A 17649-nucleotide genomic window follows, 5' to 3' on the forward strand; every position below is an offset into this window, starting at 1 on the left:
TGATCCTATACATACATCTATCAGCATAATATTTGCAGAGTGTGCAAGCTAGTCCTCCAATGGAACCACAATGACCAGTGTGTAACCTGCAAGCGGGAGGCCACCCCAAGCAATGAAGCCTAAAGTGTGGAATATGCAGCAGTATTGGGTGCATGAGGCCTGGCTGAAACCAGACTTTGATATGTAGATGGGGATAGCAGCACAATGTTGGGGCATTACTAGGCTACACACGGTTTGTACAAGTTAAAACCTAAAAACGTCTGTACTTTTGTTTCCACTCCATCACCGTTCTGCTGAGCATTGTGCTGCTTATGTTTTCCCTGTTCTCTCATAGATACCGTATATGTCAAGCAATGCGAGCGTATCACGCAAGCAGGAATAAAAGCAGAATTCCCTGTAAGCACCAGAAAAACCCTGCTGTCGTTTGGAAAGCACAGGAAAAAACCCACCAGAATTCACAACAAAGAAACACTAAAAAACTAGACACCTTAAATACATTGAAACAGGCTAACAACTAAAGTAATTTATTGCAGGGAAGATATATTTCATTTTGGCAGCCTTTTCCCCCAGTAGGAGGAGAAAGAGGTGTAGCAGTTTGAAGGGGTGACGGAGTGTGGCGCGTTCCAGGTACCACATGAAGCAGCCTATCACGATCCTCCTGTCATTTTCATGGTCACTCCTGCATGCTCTCACAACTGGGCTCTCCGAGGCCACGGAACCAGATCTCGTTGTGGCGGTTGAAGAGTTTCATGGCACTGCGGAGAGAAAAGTAGACAGAGCGGAGCTCAGCGATCACTGGTGTCCGAACAGAAGAGGATTGGCCAACACACAGACACCGCCATCTTTACAGTCTAAGTGGTGGAAGTGGGTTAGAGTGAGTGAGTCAGATGTTACTGCTTCCTGATGCCTTTGACACTTGTAATCCTGTTCCTTTCTGTGAGTGATAACAATGAAACAAGAAATCCAGCCTGTGTGTAAAAAACTGTAAACTTCATACTTGTATAGCACACTTATACCCTGAGGCCTCTAGGCGCTGCACGCATACCGCTGTGGAATCCTTCCTGGCTTTTCCCTGTGAAATGCCCACTCCTGGGTGAAGCCAGGCATCCCAGCGCTGTTGGGGCCGTTGTTGAGATTAAGCAAGCTATTGCCCAGAGTTGCAGCGTGGGGCCCGTGATTAGAATAGGCAGGGAAGCGAGAATTATCAGGTCCGGGGAGATTGAGCCCAAGACCCGCCGAGGCGGGGAATTGAACCCTGGTCCCGGGCTAGACCTCTGCATCAGGGTCTGCCGCTCTAACCATTGAGCCACGCTTCTCCACTGTGTCTGAGAAAAACTGTTGCTCTGGTGGGCATCTTCCTCATGTAACATGAGTGATTCTATTGTAACGTTGTGCAAGTGATGGATATTTAAATACGTGTTTTCATCTGAATGATCATAACGTAACATTTAAGCCTGTCACCCTGTGTACGTTTTTATGATGTCACAGGTAAACATGTTTCCTGGTGCAAAATATCAGTGTTTTATGAAAACTCATAACTTTGGGTGAGTGTTACGAGTGTTAAATGTACATTCACTCCACTTTCATGGGTGTTGGAGGTGTAACGTGCTAATGAAGGACTCTTTTCAGTTTGAAGGGTGGACCACCGGTCTGCCAGGCCAGGGCCACCCCCACCATGGAGGGCCGCCCGTCATAGTGAGAGATTCTTTGCCTGCCGGGGGTGATCTCTGTACCTGTATGTTACTTTTCCAATGTTAAAAATGACGCAAAAGTGGTGCAAGAGGCTTGTAAATAAGCCACTAGATTTTATCTGTCTGCACGTCAGGGCTAGTGTTTGTTTTTCCTGCTATGCCTGGGACCTCTATGCCTTGTGTGGCTGCCCCTCGCCATGTGGCCAGCCTTTGGTGGTTGGGTCACCACCTTTGGCTCCAGTGGTGGTCCGTCAGTGTTTCCCTCACTGTATATGAGGCCCGAGACCGCGGCTTTAGCAAGATGGAGAGCATTCCATTTACAGTTGTTCTCTCATCTTCTTTAACTGTAAATGACTCACATACCTGAACAATGACCTCTCCTTCCACGTGCCCAAAAGACACCTCCAATCAGCCGATCTCTCTCTGGCCAGAGTCTCACGTATCTACAAGACCAGAACGGGAGGAAAGTCCGTCCCCTACCTCTCCGCCAAAGCCTGGGACGACCTGACCCTCCACCCCCCGGCAAGCTCCCACACTGCCCCATTTCAGGAAGAACCTCAAGACCTGGTTTTTCGAATAACCCCAGCACTCAACGGAGCCGCCACCCTGCCCCCCAGCGCCTTGAGACCCTCACGGGTGAATAGTTGCGCTGAGGATTGATAGTCCTCTGCAAGTGTGGCAACACAGAGCTCCGATGTCCATACCCATGACCAGGCGTGACGCTCCATGCTCTCACAAGGATCCTGTGCTTACCTGTTGTATCCCGCAGTGTAATAGTAGGTGGGGTTGAAGCTTTCAGCGTTCTGCTCAAGTGACGCAGCAAGGGCCTGAAAGTTTGAGTCTCGATTGCTGTTCATGATCCAGCCGCCAAAGGAACGAACGTAGAGCACCATATGAGGGAAGCTGGACAGGAAGACCTGGGGACGGAAAGGATGTGGCATATTACTCGCCAAGACACTGTCACAAACCCCTCCGCCGGCCATTAAAACATATCAGTCATTCCTGTTAATGGAGCCCATTCTCTGAAGTACACCACGATACAGACTAAGGGCCCAATTGAATTCTTGGAGGTAAGGATCCTCACCATCAAGAATGCGGTATGTCCATCGCATACAGGTGCGAGTGGATCTTCGGGTAAATTGCAGCGGCGACCACTCTGTCTCCGCTGTGTTTAATCCCCTCGGACAACCCTGAGGAGTAATGGCCGTCGGAGAAATGTATTCATGTCCACCCACCCAATCTGTATGGGCAGACATGTGGTCATTTATTACTGTTCCTTACTGTCAGGTAAAGCCTGACGGTATGGAACATTAAAAACATTTGAATGATCCCTGCCTCCCATGGTGAGGGAAGCATTATTTTTTTTCTTTACCAAAAGAAACTCCTGTTTCAGGATTTCCTTTTTGAAAAGAAAAGAAGATTAGTGCTTGTAACAGGGTGGCGACGCAGCCCGGCAGCAAAGAGTAAAATGCATTGGCAGGAACTGCTGTGACACTGATGCCTTTATAAAAGACTGCCTTCTATTTGGTGGATTGAGTAGGCACGGCCGGACGGATGTAAAAGCCCATGGTGACTACTCAGTCCGTCAAAAATTAAATGGGGCCCCAACACTTAAATGTAAATTGTGCAAAGTAAATTATCCAAATGATTGAGTGAGCAACCAGAACCAACCCTTATTACCTTCAATGAAATTGGCGCTACTAGGCCCACACTGTGGGGCGGTGAGGCGGGGGAGGGGCAGGGTGGGGGGTAGTAAACACGGACATACGACAGAACGGAGGAACGTAATAATTACTTTCCTCCGTTCCGTCTTATGTCCGAGTTTACTACCCCCTCCAACCTGACCCTCAGCAGCACGCCCTATACGAGCCGCCACGGCCCGCACATTGGGCTATCCATTCTTGATGCTGACATCCCCACCCCATTAGCTAAAACAGGATTGGAGGCACGGGGCATCTGTAGTGAAAGCTTATGTATATAATACAATACAATAGGATTCCTAAAGCATGCGGCTGCCTCCGAGGAGGTGTTACGACGCTTGCGGTTCTATGGTGCACTAAAGGATTGATCCAGAACCGATGCGGGGAGCCTACTGATCAAACAGGTATGTTTTCAAGAGTTTACGGAAAACTGATTCAGAGGGTGCAAAGCGGAGGGTTGAAGACCAAGAGTTACAAAGTTTGGCAGTTAAATAGGAAAATGAGTGACCGCCTCTTCTTGCCTTACTGACCCTCAGGACATTTGGAACTTTTTTTCCATTGGAGCGAAGTGCTGTCAGATAGACGAGCTTTTATTTATTTATTTATTAATTTATTATTTAGGCTTGTAGAGCGCGACAGCTACCTATAAGGGTCTCCCGGCGCTAAAATACTGCAGCTAACAAGGGATGGTTGGCCAAATAGTTATAGGTCGAAAAGCCAGGTCTTGACGGCTTTACGAAAACAAATAAGGCTGTCCTCAGACCGAATGGCCAAAGGAAGATAGTTCCATAACTTGGGCCCTAAATAAGAAAAGGAGCGACCTCCCATTCTGGAGAGCTTGATCCTAGGAACTGAGAAGAGGCATTGGGAGGAAGAGCGGAGAGAACGTGAAGGTGAATAGGATTTTACTAGGGTCTGTAAGTAACTAGGTGCCACCTTGTGCCTGATCTTGTGCATGTAGGTGAGAGCCTTAAACTTCACTCGGTTTTCCACCTTCAACCAGTGAAGATCACGGAGGCGGCTGGATATGTGGTCGGTTTTGCAGCAACCGCTGAGAAGACGCGCTGCAGCGTTTTGAACTAGCTGCAGGCGTCGCGTGACGGCCTTGGCCGCCCCCAGGTAGAGTATGTTGCCATAGTCCAACCGGGAGATGACCAAGGCACTCACCACCTTCCTCCTTGTGTCATCAGGCAACATCCACAGGATCTTTCTAAGCCAACGTATAATGGTGAAACACATGGCTGATACTTTACTGACTTGACATTGCATTGTCAGGCCCCTGTCAATGGCAACGCCCAAATTTCGTACCTGCTCCACTGGTACCGGAAGGGGACCTAGGTTTGCTGGCCAGTGTCTCGAAGTCCACAGGTTAGGCTTCTGTCCTAGGACAAGGACCTCCGTCTTCTCGCCATTCAGCTTGAGAAGATTGTAATTCATCCATTTTGCTATTTCTCCGAGACCCAACTGAAGGCGGGAGGAGGAGGCCTTGTCAGAGTTGGTAAGTGAAAAGATAACCTGGGAGTGGTCGGCGTATGTGAATAACGTGAGACCGACGTTATCAGCTATGTGAGCCAAAGGGGTAACATAAAGATTAAAGAGTAGGGGACTGAGGATAGAACCCTGAGGAACACCATGGGACTGTGAATAGGTAAAGGAAGTGGCGGAATGGGAAAACATTTGAAAGGTGCGCTTAGAAAGAAAGGAGGCCAGCCAGTCCAAAGCTAATCCTTCCACGCCCATGGTGGCTAAGGCGGCAAGAAGGATTTTGTGTGAGATGGTGTCAAACGCCGCGCGGAGATCAAGTAATATCCCCGCGGCCGTTTCGCCTTTGTCGAGCAGGGACAGTAGGTTGTCTGTGACGCCCAGGAGTGTGGTCTCCGTCGAGAAACCAGGCCGGAAACCAGACTGCGAGGGATGAAGTAAGTTGTTGGAGCTCACATACTGAGTAAGATGAAGATGGATGTGACGCCCGAGGACCTTGGAAAAAGCAGGCAACAGTGAAATGGGGCGGTAGTTGGCGAGAAGCTCCGGGTCAGCAGTTGGCTTTTTCAAAAGTGGCGTGACCATAGCATGTTTCCAGATGGCAGGGACCGTGGCAGTCTTTAGTGATAGATTCAGAATGGAACAGATTGTAGACAAATGCGGGGGATCGAGCGCCCTAAGTACAGAAATAGGGAGGGGATCCAAAGGGGAACCAGATTTTACATTGCAGAGCAATTCATGAAGACATTCAGGCTGTAGTACAGGCCAAGCTAGGAGCGGGTGGAGAAAGGAGGTCTCGGGCCGGGGTGCTTTCTCTACTAGAGTGGGTTGGACTATGGTCTTGTTATTAGAGTTGCAGGTGGAGATATTTCCTGTATGTCAGAGGAGGAGATTTAGCTAATGTGGAAGAGCCTGCGAGATTTTTCACTAAGCCGAACAAGGCTTTGGAATTGTCGACGGCATCTGTTACGGACTTCGTCACAAAGCTAGCTCTAGTAGAGGCACACGCTTTGTGGTAAGATTTTAAGGCGATTCTGTAGGTCAGAGCTGCATGCTGAGAACAATCTTTGTGCCAAATGCGCTCAAGCTTCTTACACCGAGACTTCTCAACTTTTAATGCCTCGGTGTACCAAGGAGCGGGCATCTTGTGAGATACATCCTGTTTTAGAGAAGCAGGGAGGACGGTGTCAATGGCGTTTTTTAGCCAGGAGTCGATCAGCATAGCAGAAATTTCCACATCAGCTGGTGTGGACAGTTCCAAAGGGAGGTGAGAGGCAAGAGCTTTATGCTCGCTTGCTCTGTAGGCAAGAGTTAGGGTGTTATATCTTATATCTATTCTGTGTCACTAATATGTTTTTTTATACACTGTTTCTTTAATCTCAATTTGCATACTTTCCAGCATGTGCTTTGCATAGTTTCATTTGGTATCCCACATTCCAATGCATTGTCAGTTTGCCTGCATTCTACCTTGTTGGTCAGTTGTTACTGAAGACCAACCTGAGCAGATGTGAGCCCTGCTGCTTTCAATAAACTCATTTATAATCATTTATTGGTTCAGCTTTACAACATAGGGCTTTAGATTTGATGTAGCTAACCTAGGGCAGCCATTGAAGCGCCAGGACACCTCCGGGTAACAGTGCACTCTAGAAATGTTATAAATAAAATAAATAAATAAAATAAGACTGCACAAGGGCGCAGTGACAGAGGCGCAAGCAGGTAACTTCAAGGCCCGCCGGGCTGACACCTTCTGGATGACCTGCAGGCGGTGGAGCAGAGAGGACGATAAACCTACCTACTGGCAATTCGCATAGTCTCGTTTCGATGTTACCAGAGCGCGAATGACAGATTTGAGGCTCTCCTCCGGGATCAAGTGAACCATCTTCCTAACCGATTTCAACATAAGAAAAAAGCTGTCGGAGCAGATCTAAACTGAGCTTCGAAGGGTAGATTGGGGTCAAATTTGACCCCAAGGTTTACACCACCGTGGCAGGGGAATCCGAGAACCAGAGGGGACCACCGAGCCTTCTGCCCTGAAAGGCCGGGAGCCACCATGAGATCGAGTTCCGCTCTAACACGGCCCTGCTAGCATTAACTTAGGGGCACATGCTCTAAATTGAAAATTGCAAATACCTAATTTCTGAGAATCGCAATTAGGTAATCGCAATTTACAGTCCATGAACTCAAAGAGGTCAGGATTGCGATTCCTACGGGGTCGCAAATCGCTCTACCTCATTAATAATAATGAGGTAGATCGCAATTTGCGACCCCCTAGGAATCGCAAAAATCACGGGGCTGGTGGCCTGCTGAGGTCATGTCCATGATTGCTTTTAAATAAAGCAATATTTTTTTTGTAAAGCAGCCCGTTTTTGTTAAAGGAAAACAAGATGCTTTACAAAAAGTAAAATAAAAAGTTCTCTTTTCATTTTTTAACACCGGCAGTGCTTTTACAACCATTCACAAAGGGGAAGGGGTCCCTGGGGAACCCCTTCCCATTTGCGAATGGGTTACCGCCTACTTGAAGTAGGGGGTAATATGCAAATGTTTTGCAACCGCATTCACGGTCACAAAAAATTCATGCATACTGTTATGATTCGGTATTTGAAAGGGACGCCCTAAACACGCCCTTCCAAATACCGAATCGCAAACTCATTTTGCATTTCGGTAACAGGTTACCGAATCGCAAACTCATTTTGCATTTCGGTAACAGGTTACCGAATCGCAAACTAATTTTGCATTTCGGTAACAGGTTACCGAATCGCAAACTCATTTTGCATTTCGGTAACAGGTTACCGAATCGCAAACTCATTTAGCATTTCGGTAACAGGTTACCGAATCGCAAATTGGGGTTTGCTGCATCTGTAAAGCATTTTTTGCGTTTGCGAACGGGCCGAATCCGCCCGTTTGGGAAGGCAAAAATGCTTTATGCATGTCATTAAGCTTCTCCTCTGTTCTGAAAGGAGAATAGATTATTGTGTTGAATTAGAGAGAAACCACAGGTTCCCTGTCATGTCCACATACAGTACCCTTTAATCGCACAATATACCCTCTGGGTATATCAGTAGCACAAAACCAATGTAGGAATCAGAAATACCCCCTTGCAGTTACCACAGACGTAGGAAGCAGGTGCATTATATCCTGTCCTCTGGCCTCCCCTCTGAAGAAGCTCCCACCCATCCCCCCCATCCCCCCCACCCCTGGGGAGAGGAGAAAGCTGAGTGTGACTCACATCAGAACTGGTGGGCACAGGCGGGGCTTGGTGAAAGGCCTGAGGAAGCAGGAAGTAGATGGTATATTCTTTTTCCACATCATGGCCCAGTGGCACCTTGGTGATGACTGGAGCTGTCATTTCAAGTTTCACACCTGTGCAGACAAAGAAGAGAGAGCCTCAAAAATAAAACATGATGAAGAAAGGAGAGAGATGCAGCCCTTCTCAGGCAAGGTACCGTTCACAACTCCCTGCTCAAATAGTGTCACTTCTCCTGGTCCTGCGTCTCTTCCCTCAGCCCAGCCTCTCTTCTCCAGTTCCTGCGCCTCTTCCCTCAGCCCAGCCTCTCTCCTCCTGGTCCTGCGTCTCTTCCATCAGCCCAAGCTCTGTTCTCCTGCCCTGCCTCTCTTCCATCAGCCCAAGCTCTGTTCTCCTGCCCTGCCTCTCTTCTACGGGTTCTATCTCTACCCTCAGCCCAACCTCTCTTCACCATGTCCTGTCTTTCTTCCCTTAGCCCTAGGGTGACCGACTGACATGGATGCAAATTCTGGACAGGACTTTAAACAATTCAGGACAAAGGGTCAAAATTCAGGACATAAACTCAGGACAAAAGATCCATTTTGCAGACACACCCAAGGAGAGGCCATGCCCCACTATTCTATCAATGCATTTATGTACTATTTTCCACATAGCACTATATATTCACTATGGTCTTTATGTGATTGCCTCTGGGTATGATGCATTCAGGTGGCACATTAAGTCCTTGTTCAGTAGTGAATTAATGCCCTTGAGCATGGTGTCACGTACATCTCTCATATCCAGATTTACCCAAACTTTCTTGGAGAGAAAGCAACAGCAACATTCTGATTTTGTTTCTAAGCATTTTAAAACTTATGGCCAACAGTGTGGGAAACATTAAGGTAAGTGGCTGTCGGCTAGTTTAGACAAGTTGAACAAAAGCATCTGCCTCACCTCAACCTCCAGACAACGTTAAACCTAAAAAAACAATTAACGAGGCTGAGCAGATGGTGTGTGCGATAGTCTCACACCTAATGCCAGATGTGAGGTACCCGCAGCTTGTCTGTCGTCTCACAGCACTAAGACTAGAGTCCCGGACTGTACATTTATCTCAGAACTGGGAGCCCGGACTACCAATCAAAGAGAATTAAAGAGCAGGATGAAATCGAGATCAGAGGAAGATCAAAGGTTTCTTGCTTAGAACCGGACAAATAAGGAAGATAAGAACAAGGTGGGACAATTCCTAAAATCAGACAAGATGGGTCCCCCACGAGCACTGGAATGCATTGCGTACCTGGGGTGTTGTCTCAGCAGAGAGGAGAGAAACAGAAGAGGCGCAGTCAAGTGGGTGAACAAGCAGCACCCCTCACCCTGGCAAACTCCACTGGTGCAATGGTCTGCTGGTCGTGCTTGTGAAGGGTGAGCAGGGTCCAGACCCCTTTGACGGTTGTGCCCGGGGCAATTGCCCTCTCTGTGCTGCACCTCTGAATGTGTTTTTATGCGCCATGTGCCTTGTTCTTACACCGCTGAATATATGTTATGCATCATGTGTTTTCCTTCCCTACACCTCTGAATGTGTTGTGATGCATCATGTGTAATGTGCCTATACCCCTACATGTATTGTTATACTTAGGTGGTTGTTCTTGCTAGTACAGGTGTTGCTAGTGAGGTCCTGGTTCCCTGCGTGACATTTTCCTAAGGTGGTTAGGGTTGCATAGGTGGTACTTACAGGTTACCAGTGATTACTGGTTGTGTGCTTTGTATCCTATTTTGTGCTAAAGTGATTATTATTCTATGTACCAAGTGCTATTTTCAAAAAGTATCCTAAATCTAAAAGTGCATATTCCTGACAGTGGTCCAGGTGGCCCTGTCTTGTACATATCCCCTGTAAATTCTGCCTATGCCTGTTGGCACATTGTAAGTGTGTGTTTTTATCTAATGTGTTTGGTATAATACAATGGCTATTTTTATACATAACCTTGTGTGGAGTTTCCTTTGTTGTGGGCCTTGGGTGTTGTTGCTGGGTGCGCGCGCAAACACTTAACTCACATTGCCTCTGAGTTTAGCCAAGCTGCTCGCGTCACGTTACCAAGGGGGTGAGCAGGGGTTATCTTGGTGTGTAACTCCCTTGCCCTGACATGGAAGTGGTGGTCTCTGACTGACTTTGGCGCAAGCCCTGGCCAGCCAGGGATCCCATTTCTAACATATTGTAAGAAGTGTTTCTTTAACATATGATAGGGTTTTCCCCTTTCTGTATAATTAGGCCCCGGATTGAACAGGGAATCAGTTACCTTTCGATACGTAGCACAGTTTGCTTTTTGATCTTCTCTTCCATTTCAGTAATGAGCCACGTGTCGCTAGTGAAGATGGTGGTGCTACCCACGTTATTGTATTATTTTGAAAACCTTCACCTGCTCATCCTTCGGTTCTTCTTCAGACATCTCAACATGTCCCACGTCTGATTTGGGGATGAGGGAGCCACTGGGTAGCTGCTACCACTTTAAAGCTACCTGTGACTGCTGGTGGATTAGTCCATCTGGACTTAGGATGCTAATATTTAGCTACACAGCTCTTTTGATGGTTTGCTGGCTGTCTGGCCGCCCCCTGTATGAGAACAGGGTTTACCCGTAAAAAAACGTAAGGAGGGCTTACTGCACTTCTCATTGTTTCCTACTGATCATTCCACCCAACACCACCTAAGGTTGACCCACACAGATTTCTCTTGCCCTACTAGAACCCATAAACTCACTTACACAAAGAAACTCTACGCTCTTCCAATACCTTTGCTAGGCCTCTGTCGGTAGCATGCCGCAGGCCTCTCAAAAGTGGTGTATTTGTTTGTTGAGAGTGAGCTACCAGATTTTCAAACCCTTATGGCAGGGCTAAATCTTCACTCAGGTCAATTCCTTTCTTGCAAACACCTTAAACAATCATTAACTGTCCTTTTTCATGTCCACCCCTTAGCGCACCCCCACAAGTCTACCAGACGCTCTACACCACAGGGACTGGAACCAAACTGATAAGATGGGTGTACGAGCTTTCATGCAACATGGGGACCGCTGCAGGTCTTCTCTCCGTACTAAATGAGAGACCTACACGGGCAAACCTCTGCACGACATGGACTGGGTAAAATATGGAAGCAACCCACAAAGTATCCCACAGATCTCGTGTTAAGTACATTCAATTTCATATTCTGACCGAGCCTACTTTAAATCTGCCTGAATTAACAAAATATATACGAGAGCTGCAGCTGTATATACTCAAGGTATGTGATTAGATGCCAACTTGTTTCATATGCTTTGGTCTCGCCCACAATCCTTTCATACTTGCAGAGAGTTCCGACAGTGCTGTTGCCCGCGATGGGCCGTGTACTAACAAATTCTCCAGAAACAGTCTTATTGGGTGTATTCCCCTGCCTTAAGTTTGAGAAACCCTCGACCAAGTTCCTTGACCTGGCTCTTCTGCTACCAAAACGCAATATAACAGTTTCCTAGAAGGATTCACTTCCTCCGACTATCGTACGTTGGACCAAGGTCTCGCTCTCTTGGTTTCGATCACAGGCGTGGAAAAGTTTGGTGGAGGGCTTTAAAAACTGCACCAAGGATGATACTCTCCCTACGTAACCCACCCAACACACGCACTCCCGGTTTGTATACAGTAGTTGTTCTTGCCACATAAAGACGACTACTCAAGGCAGTGGATTAAGGACGCCTATCTCTGACACACTGTCATGATTTCCCCTCTACAACACTTTCTTCTAAGCAGCACAGGCGTCATTTCTCTGCTTCCCCACAGTAATAGTTGAAGCATCGGCAACTGGGCAGGGGAGTGGGGTCAGACAGTTTATTTGAGGTCCGTTTGTTACAAAGAAAAATGTAAAAATTGTATGCTCACTATTCATACACTTGGTAGTTTGGTCTGCCCTGTTCCCATGATGCACTGGGCCAGGGACAGACTAATTTGCAAATAGCCAGGTTCTGAGCTGGGATGGGGCAGTGAGATAAATAACGGTGATGGATCAAGCCCTGATCTTTGGACTGGGTAAGAGTGGTCTGCTTAATTCAGACACTGTTCATCACCACCCCCTTTTCTGAATCGTTTTTGGCCACTATAGGTGTGGCAGGGTATACTCAGACATGAGTCCCTTTCTCACTGCTCCATCAGGATTCAAGCAAGCCGGGCCGACGAGGCTGAAATGCCAGAAACCGGTCCCCGGTAGCTTGTCTCCTTTCTGGTGAAGAATTGGCTTGGTAGTTTGGTCTGCCCTGTTCCCATGATGCACCAGGCCAGGGACAGACTAATTTGCATATAGCCAGGTTCTGAGCTGGGATGGGGCAGTGAGATAAATAACGGCGATGGATCAAGCCCTGATCTTTGGACTGGGTAAGAGTGGTCTGCTTAATTCAGACACTCTGTTCATCACCACCCCCTTTTCTGAATCACTATTCATACACAGCACATCATGGTTTTTCTGTTTGTGCATGATGGAATCTATTGCTACTTACCCTGACAATTATCATGCTATGTAACCACAGGGGTGTGGAATTTAATAAAATATCTATTTGTCCATGGGGCCGGTTGTTTTATAAATCTACAAGACTTGTAAAAAAATCAACGTGTCCGTTTGGTGCCACGTACTGTAGCGACAAATTATGGCAGTAATGTTATGATCTAATGCACTAAACTGAAACACTGCCATATGTTTTTTAAAAAGATTTTATTATTGTATGTGAAAAGAGATTACTAACCATAGGGGTGTGGAATTCCTATAGCCCGACTCTCAGGACATATTGTTTGGGGCAGGGGCGGCTTCTCCATAGGTGCCAAAAGGGCGGCAACCCCCACGACAATCATGTTGCACTGTTACCTTATTACTCAAAATGTTTACAGCTTTTATATGTAACGTAACGATCTTACCGATCATTTCCTTACATGTAAAAGCTGTAATATCACCCTGCACTAGAAGAGGGCTCCCAGAGCTGTACTGTGCATGTGTCAGGCGTGAGCTGTTACAGCCTGCCCTTTCACAGATGCAATACATATCTTTTTTTTTTTTTAAACCTTTATTTTGAATTTTTCAATACAGTAAGGTACTACAAATGGGGCAACTCAGGTATATCATCATCATATCCAGGAAAATCAGTACATGGGTATAACAACAAATAATTAAGGTACAGAGCGAAGGGCATACTAAGTGACATCCTAGTAATGTATCATATCTCGTTATTTCTTCCATATACATATTAAACTGTATGTAGCATATCAACAGGCGCACATATGACACATAGAGCGACATTGTCCAGGGTTGGATACTTCAATGCCAATCTCCGTTGGCAACAGGTCTCATTCTTTGCAAACCCCTCAGTCCTATTTAACTGACTAATGTTTCGCACCGTCCTTAAGCGGGTATTACTGTTTGTCTGCTGGTACCGTGTCCATTGCGTGACTGTCTTCAGCAAGTGGGTCTCCCCCTCGCTCCCGTGGGTAATTAAATACGCGGTCAAAGGCCCCGTATGTCTCGAGGTCTATTGGATATCGGTTGTGTTTCAGCAAAAATAGCAGCTTGCTCCTGAGAGTAAATCGCATCTGTGAGCCAGTCCCTAAACTTTGGGGCCCTACCGCGACCCCACCTGCATGCTACACGTCTCTTCGCTAGTAGTAAAGCTATGTCTATGAGCTTTCTACAGGTCTTTGGAATGTGTGGCGTGTGTCCCAGGAGCATCATTAAAGGATCTGGGGGTGCAGGCTCACCGATCATCGCCACTATAGCATCATGCACCTGATGCCAGAAAGCCTGAACTGGAGGACATTTCCCAGAAGAGATGCAGGAAGCCTGGGTGTTCAGCAGCGTTCACATCTATCATCGTCAGCCAGATGAAATCTATATTTCTTCACCGGTGTATAGTATAGTCTTTGTAGAAACTTATAATGGAACATTATTAGTCTACAGCTAGCAGAGATTCTTGCCGTAATGTCGCAGCAGTATAACCACTGCTCGTCAGTAATTTCCACTGCTCGTCAGTAATTTCCACTGCTAAGTCAGTAGCCCATTGTACATGAGAGGCATTGGTCAGTCCGGATCTGGAGCCCCCAAGATGTCGATAAAGTCCGGACACCAAATGTGCACCGTCCTGTGAGCACAGCATAAAGTGCAATGGCGTAAGGGTTTCAGGTTCCTGGGGGAAGTCTGGTAGGATCTCCTTCATCCCTTGGCGCAGTCTAATATAATAGAAGGTATCAAGTGGTGTGGGGCCGTGCGTCTTAAAGAATTGATCGATTGACTGCAATCGGCCATCGGTAAAGAGGTCTCCCCAGGTATTCACCTGCAGCCGCTGGCAAAGTACCTGAAATCCCTTTTCTTGTAACAGTGTCAGTTTGGGGTGGTATGACAGCGGCATCCGCGCCGAATACAGCAGGGTATGATCTAGTATTTTGGCGATACGACGCCATGCATCTATGGTACACGTAACCGTGGAATCCGGTGTGTCTATGGAGGTTAAGGGACAAAGTATAAAACCATTCAGAGGGAGAGGATAAGCAATCTCAGATGCAATACATAGCTCACATGCTGCAGTAGCCTCAGGCTCTGCAGCATGTCAGATAGTGGTGAATTGGGGCCTGTCAGTCATGCGCCCTTATTCCCTATCAGAAGCCACGATAAACAAAAAAGGACAGCCTTCCGTCCTATCTGAGCTTCTGATTGGCGATAAGGGGGTGAGCCTCGTTCTGGCACCGTGTTTGTTCATTGTGAAAGTCAGGAATCGATGTGGAGAGGAAACTGCGCTGAGGACTTTCCCAGGTAAGTTTCCTTGTTGTGTGTATGAGTGAGAATATGTTTATGTGCCTGTCTGCAAGCATGTACCAGTGTGTGTGTTTATGTGAGCGTGTGTGTGACTGTTTGTATGTATGTTTCCTTACTAATTTTATATGACCTATCATTTGATTGATAGCCCCACTGGTTTGAGGTCAAGGGCAGCAGGTTTTCATGTTAATTTTGTCCTTGGGACAAGTAGGCCCAACACCCTGCAGCACAAACTCTTTGGCTGCCAGTTTACTGTACCACATTATGGCAGGGAAGGGCATTGTCTGCAGTTAAGGTAATATTGTTGTTCATATGTTAGTGCTGTTTGAACTTGTATTTATGGTTCATTAATACCAAGTCTTTCTTATTGGAGTGAGCGCTCTAAGGAAATGTAAGCTCGGACTGCACTTCTGACAGTGGTTCAAGTGTAAAAATATGTGCACACGTTGGCAAAGTTTAGCAATATGAGGCTACATACAATGCTCCCAGAATTCTCTCTGATTAGTTGCAAATATCCTCAGAAGCTTGAAAGCAAGATTGCTGATCCTTTGCTTTCAAAATAAAACGTTCACGAAAAAATACAACTCGGAAAATAAACTTTTTGCTTCACTACTGTGAAATTTTAGGTGACATTTCTTTGAAGCATCATTTAGTAAAATGTCTTGATGCATGCTAGTATTTCCCCAAAATATTCAGAATTGAAAATCAGTGCAACCAGTTTCAACAAGACAATGGAAAACATAAATACAAGCATTGGCAACGCCAATAGGTCTGATATTGGTGGTCAGACTTTTGGTTTTGTCAGTGCATGTCTTGTTTTGATATGCTTTTTGTAAAACTTTGTGGGAACTACCAGGCCCTCACCATTATAACAAACATTGTGCAAAAAGCAATAAAGACGTTTGATATCAAAAAGCGCACATTGCCATAGTAGTCCCTGGCACTTAACAAAACTGCTGTGTGTGCCGATATGTTCTTTTTGAAAGAGCTGCAGCCAGCCAATAGAAAGAGAGAGACAGACAGAGAGGGAGAGAACTTAAATAAAAACAAACTGTCTTGGTTAATTCCAGACCTAATTAGGGGCCCAATTCTTTAACCCCTTCCCTTGCGGGGCATATTCCCCTGCTGTGCTGGTGAGCGGGGGGCGCGCGCAGCGGGCCGGTGCTCATGACGAGGTCAGCTCATCATGAGCCACGGTGGTCGTGTGTTCATGACGAGCTGAGCTCGTCATGACCACACCCGTTTCTTTAGAACGCTCGCACAGCAGGGGAAGTTGCCCAGCATGCGAGCGTTCTAACGGTCATGACGAGCTCAGCTCGTCATGAGCACACGAGCACCGTGAGCATGGAAGGTGTTAAGCGAGTCACACAATTGCACCCATTGTATATGTCCTTGCATTAATGCAGATTAACAGCTTTCGTGAATTAACAGGAATTTACAGCAGTAGGCCAGGAAACTGTATTCTTACTAAGTATTTGTGAACTGTTTCTTAGCACGAGCAAATATGCAGGGGTAGATTCGCTCATGTGAAAATCTGCTGAGCGATTGCAAGTTCACTATCCCTCCAACCACTTTTTTCCCAACCCTGGAAGAAGTATTATTTCTGCCACTGTTGTCAGGAGTACATTCCCAACCTTTCTTAATATGGGAAAAGATTAGAGAAGAGCTGGTGAAAAAGCCTAAAACGTGAAATTTAGCAGGTTTGCACAGGCTCAAAAGGGCATTCCAACCAGGCCTAGGCATAGTTCGCAGAGTTCCGCTATGCGAAACTCGGCGAAGTGGGCCAATATTATTGTTATGGATGGTGGAACATTCCAGGCTTATAAAACATATAAGTGATTTTTTGTAGACAGTCTATCTAACTAATTTACTTGGAAGTGCTCTCAAATGTCACTATCAAGTACATTAGACACATGGAGTAAATTGATTTGACTAAGATCACACAACTTAGCTATGCAGTAAATCCGGGATTTGAACCCAGGTTTCCCTTAATACATAATGAATTTGCAACACTGACTAGATTAATGTGTTAATTAAATACAGTCCAGAGGTTAATCCAACACAATACCTAAAAGAAAAAGGTCCATAATATAGGTATGGAAGGTATGGGAAGGGAGGGCACAATAGGCTTGTATCATTGACTTTTTAGACATTTTAGACATTATAGAGCTATTCTAGATGTGACAAACCTTTGAAACGTCGAGCCAGACTTGAGCTTGGAGCCCGGCTCTAGCTCAGCTTAAGGTCCTGTTGGAACCTCGAGCCCATGACGAGCCGAGCTTTCATGTAGCGTCTTCCTGCCTCCTTCCCTCTACCTAGGATGTGGCGTTAGGGACAGGGCTGCTGATTTTGGAATCGAGGAACCAGGTTCAAATCTTGACATCGACTTAACATCCTGTGATTCTAGGCAAACTTAGGGGAGAGGGTGTGGCCTAACAGCTTCACCATGTCCACTCTCTGCTCCCTTCACCATGCCCAGCCTCTGCCCCTTTGCCATGCCCAGCCTCTGCCCCTTCGCCATGCCCAACCTCTGCCCCTTCACCATGCCCAGACTCAGCCCCTTCACCATGCCCAGCCTCTGCCCCTTTGCCATGCCCAGCCTCAGCCCCTTCACCATGCCTAGCCTCTGCCCCTTTGCCATGCCCAGCCTCTGCCCCTTTGCCATGCCCAGCCTCTGTCCCTTCACCATGCCCAGACTCAGCCCCTTCACCATGCCCAGACTCTGCCCCTTTGCCATGCCCAGCCTCTGCC

The 17649-nt window shown here is 46.8% G+C and overlaps 1 protein-coding gene across 1 annotated transcript in view; it reads right to left on the reverse strand.

The window, feature by feature from the left end:
* Positions 1–539: 539 nt before the first annotated feature.
* Positions 540–17649, reverse strand: part of LOC144752902 (heme-binding protein 2-like) — a 189964-nt gene continuing 172854 nt past the window's right edge. The window contains exons 5-7 of the mRNA XM_078640727.1: positions 8100–8233; positions 2445–2608; positions 540–755 (exon numbers count right to left, since the gene is read on the reverse strand). Of these exons, the coding sequence (XP_078496853.1) occupies positions 674–755; positions 2445–2608; positions 8100–8233 (380 nt within the window). The 3' untranslated portion in view covers positions 540–673. The remainder of the gene's footprint in view (positions 756–2444; positions 2609–8099; positions 8234–17649) is intronic.

The sequence above is a fragment of the Lissotriton helveticus genome, chromosome 5_1, assembly GCF_964261635.1.
Source record: "Lissotriton helveticus chromosome 5_1, aLisHel1.1, whole genome shotgun sequence".
Lineage (NCBI taxonomy): Eukaryota > Metazoa > Chordata > Amphibia > Caudata > Salamandridae > Lissotriton > Lissotriton helveticus.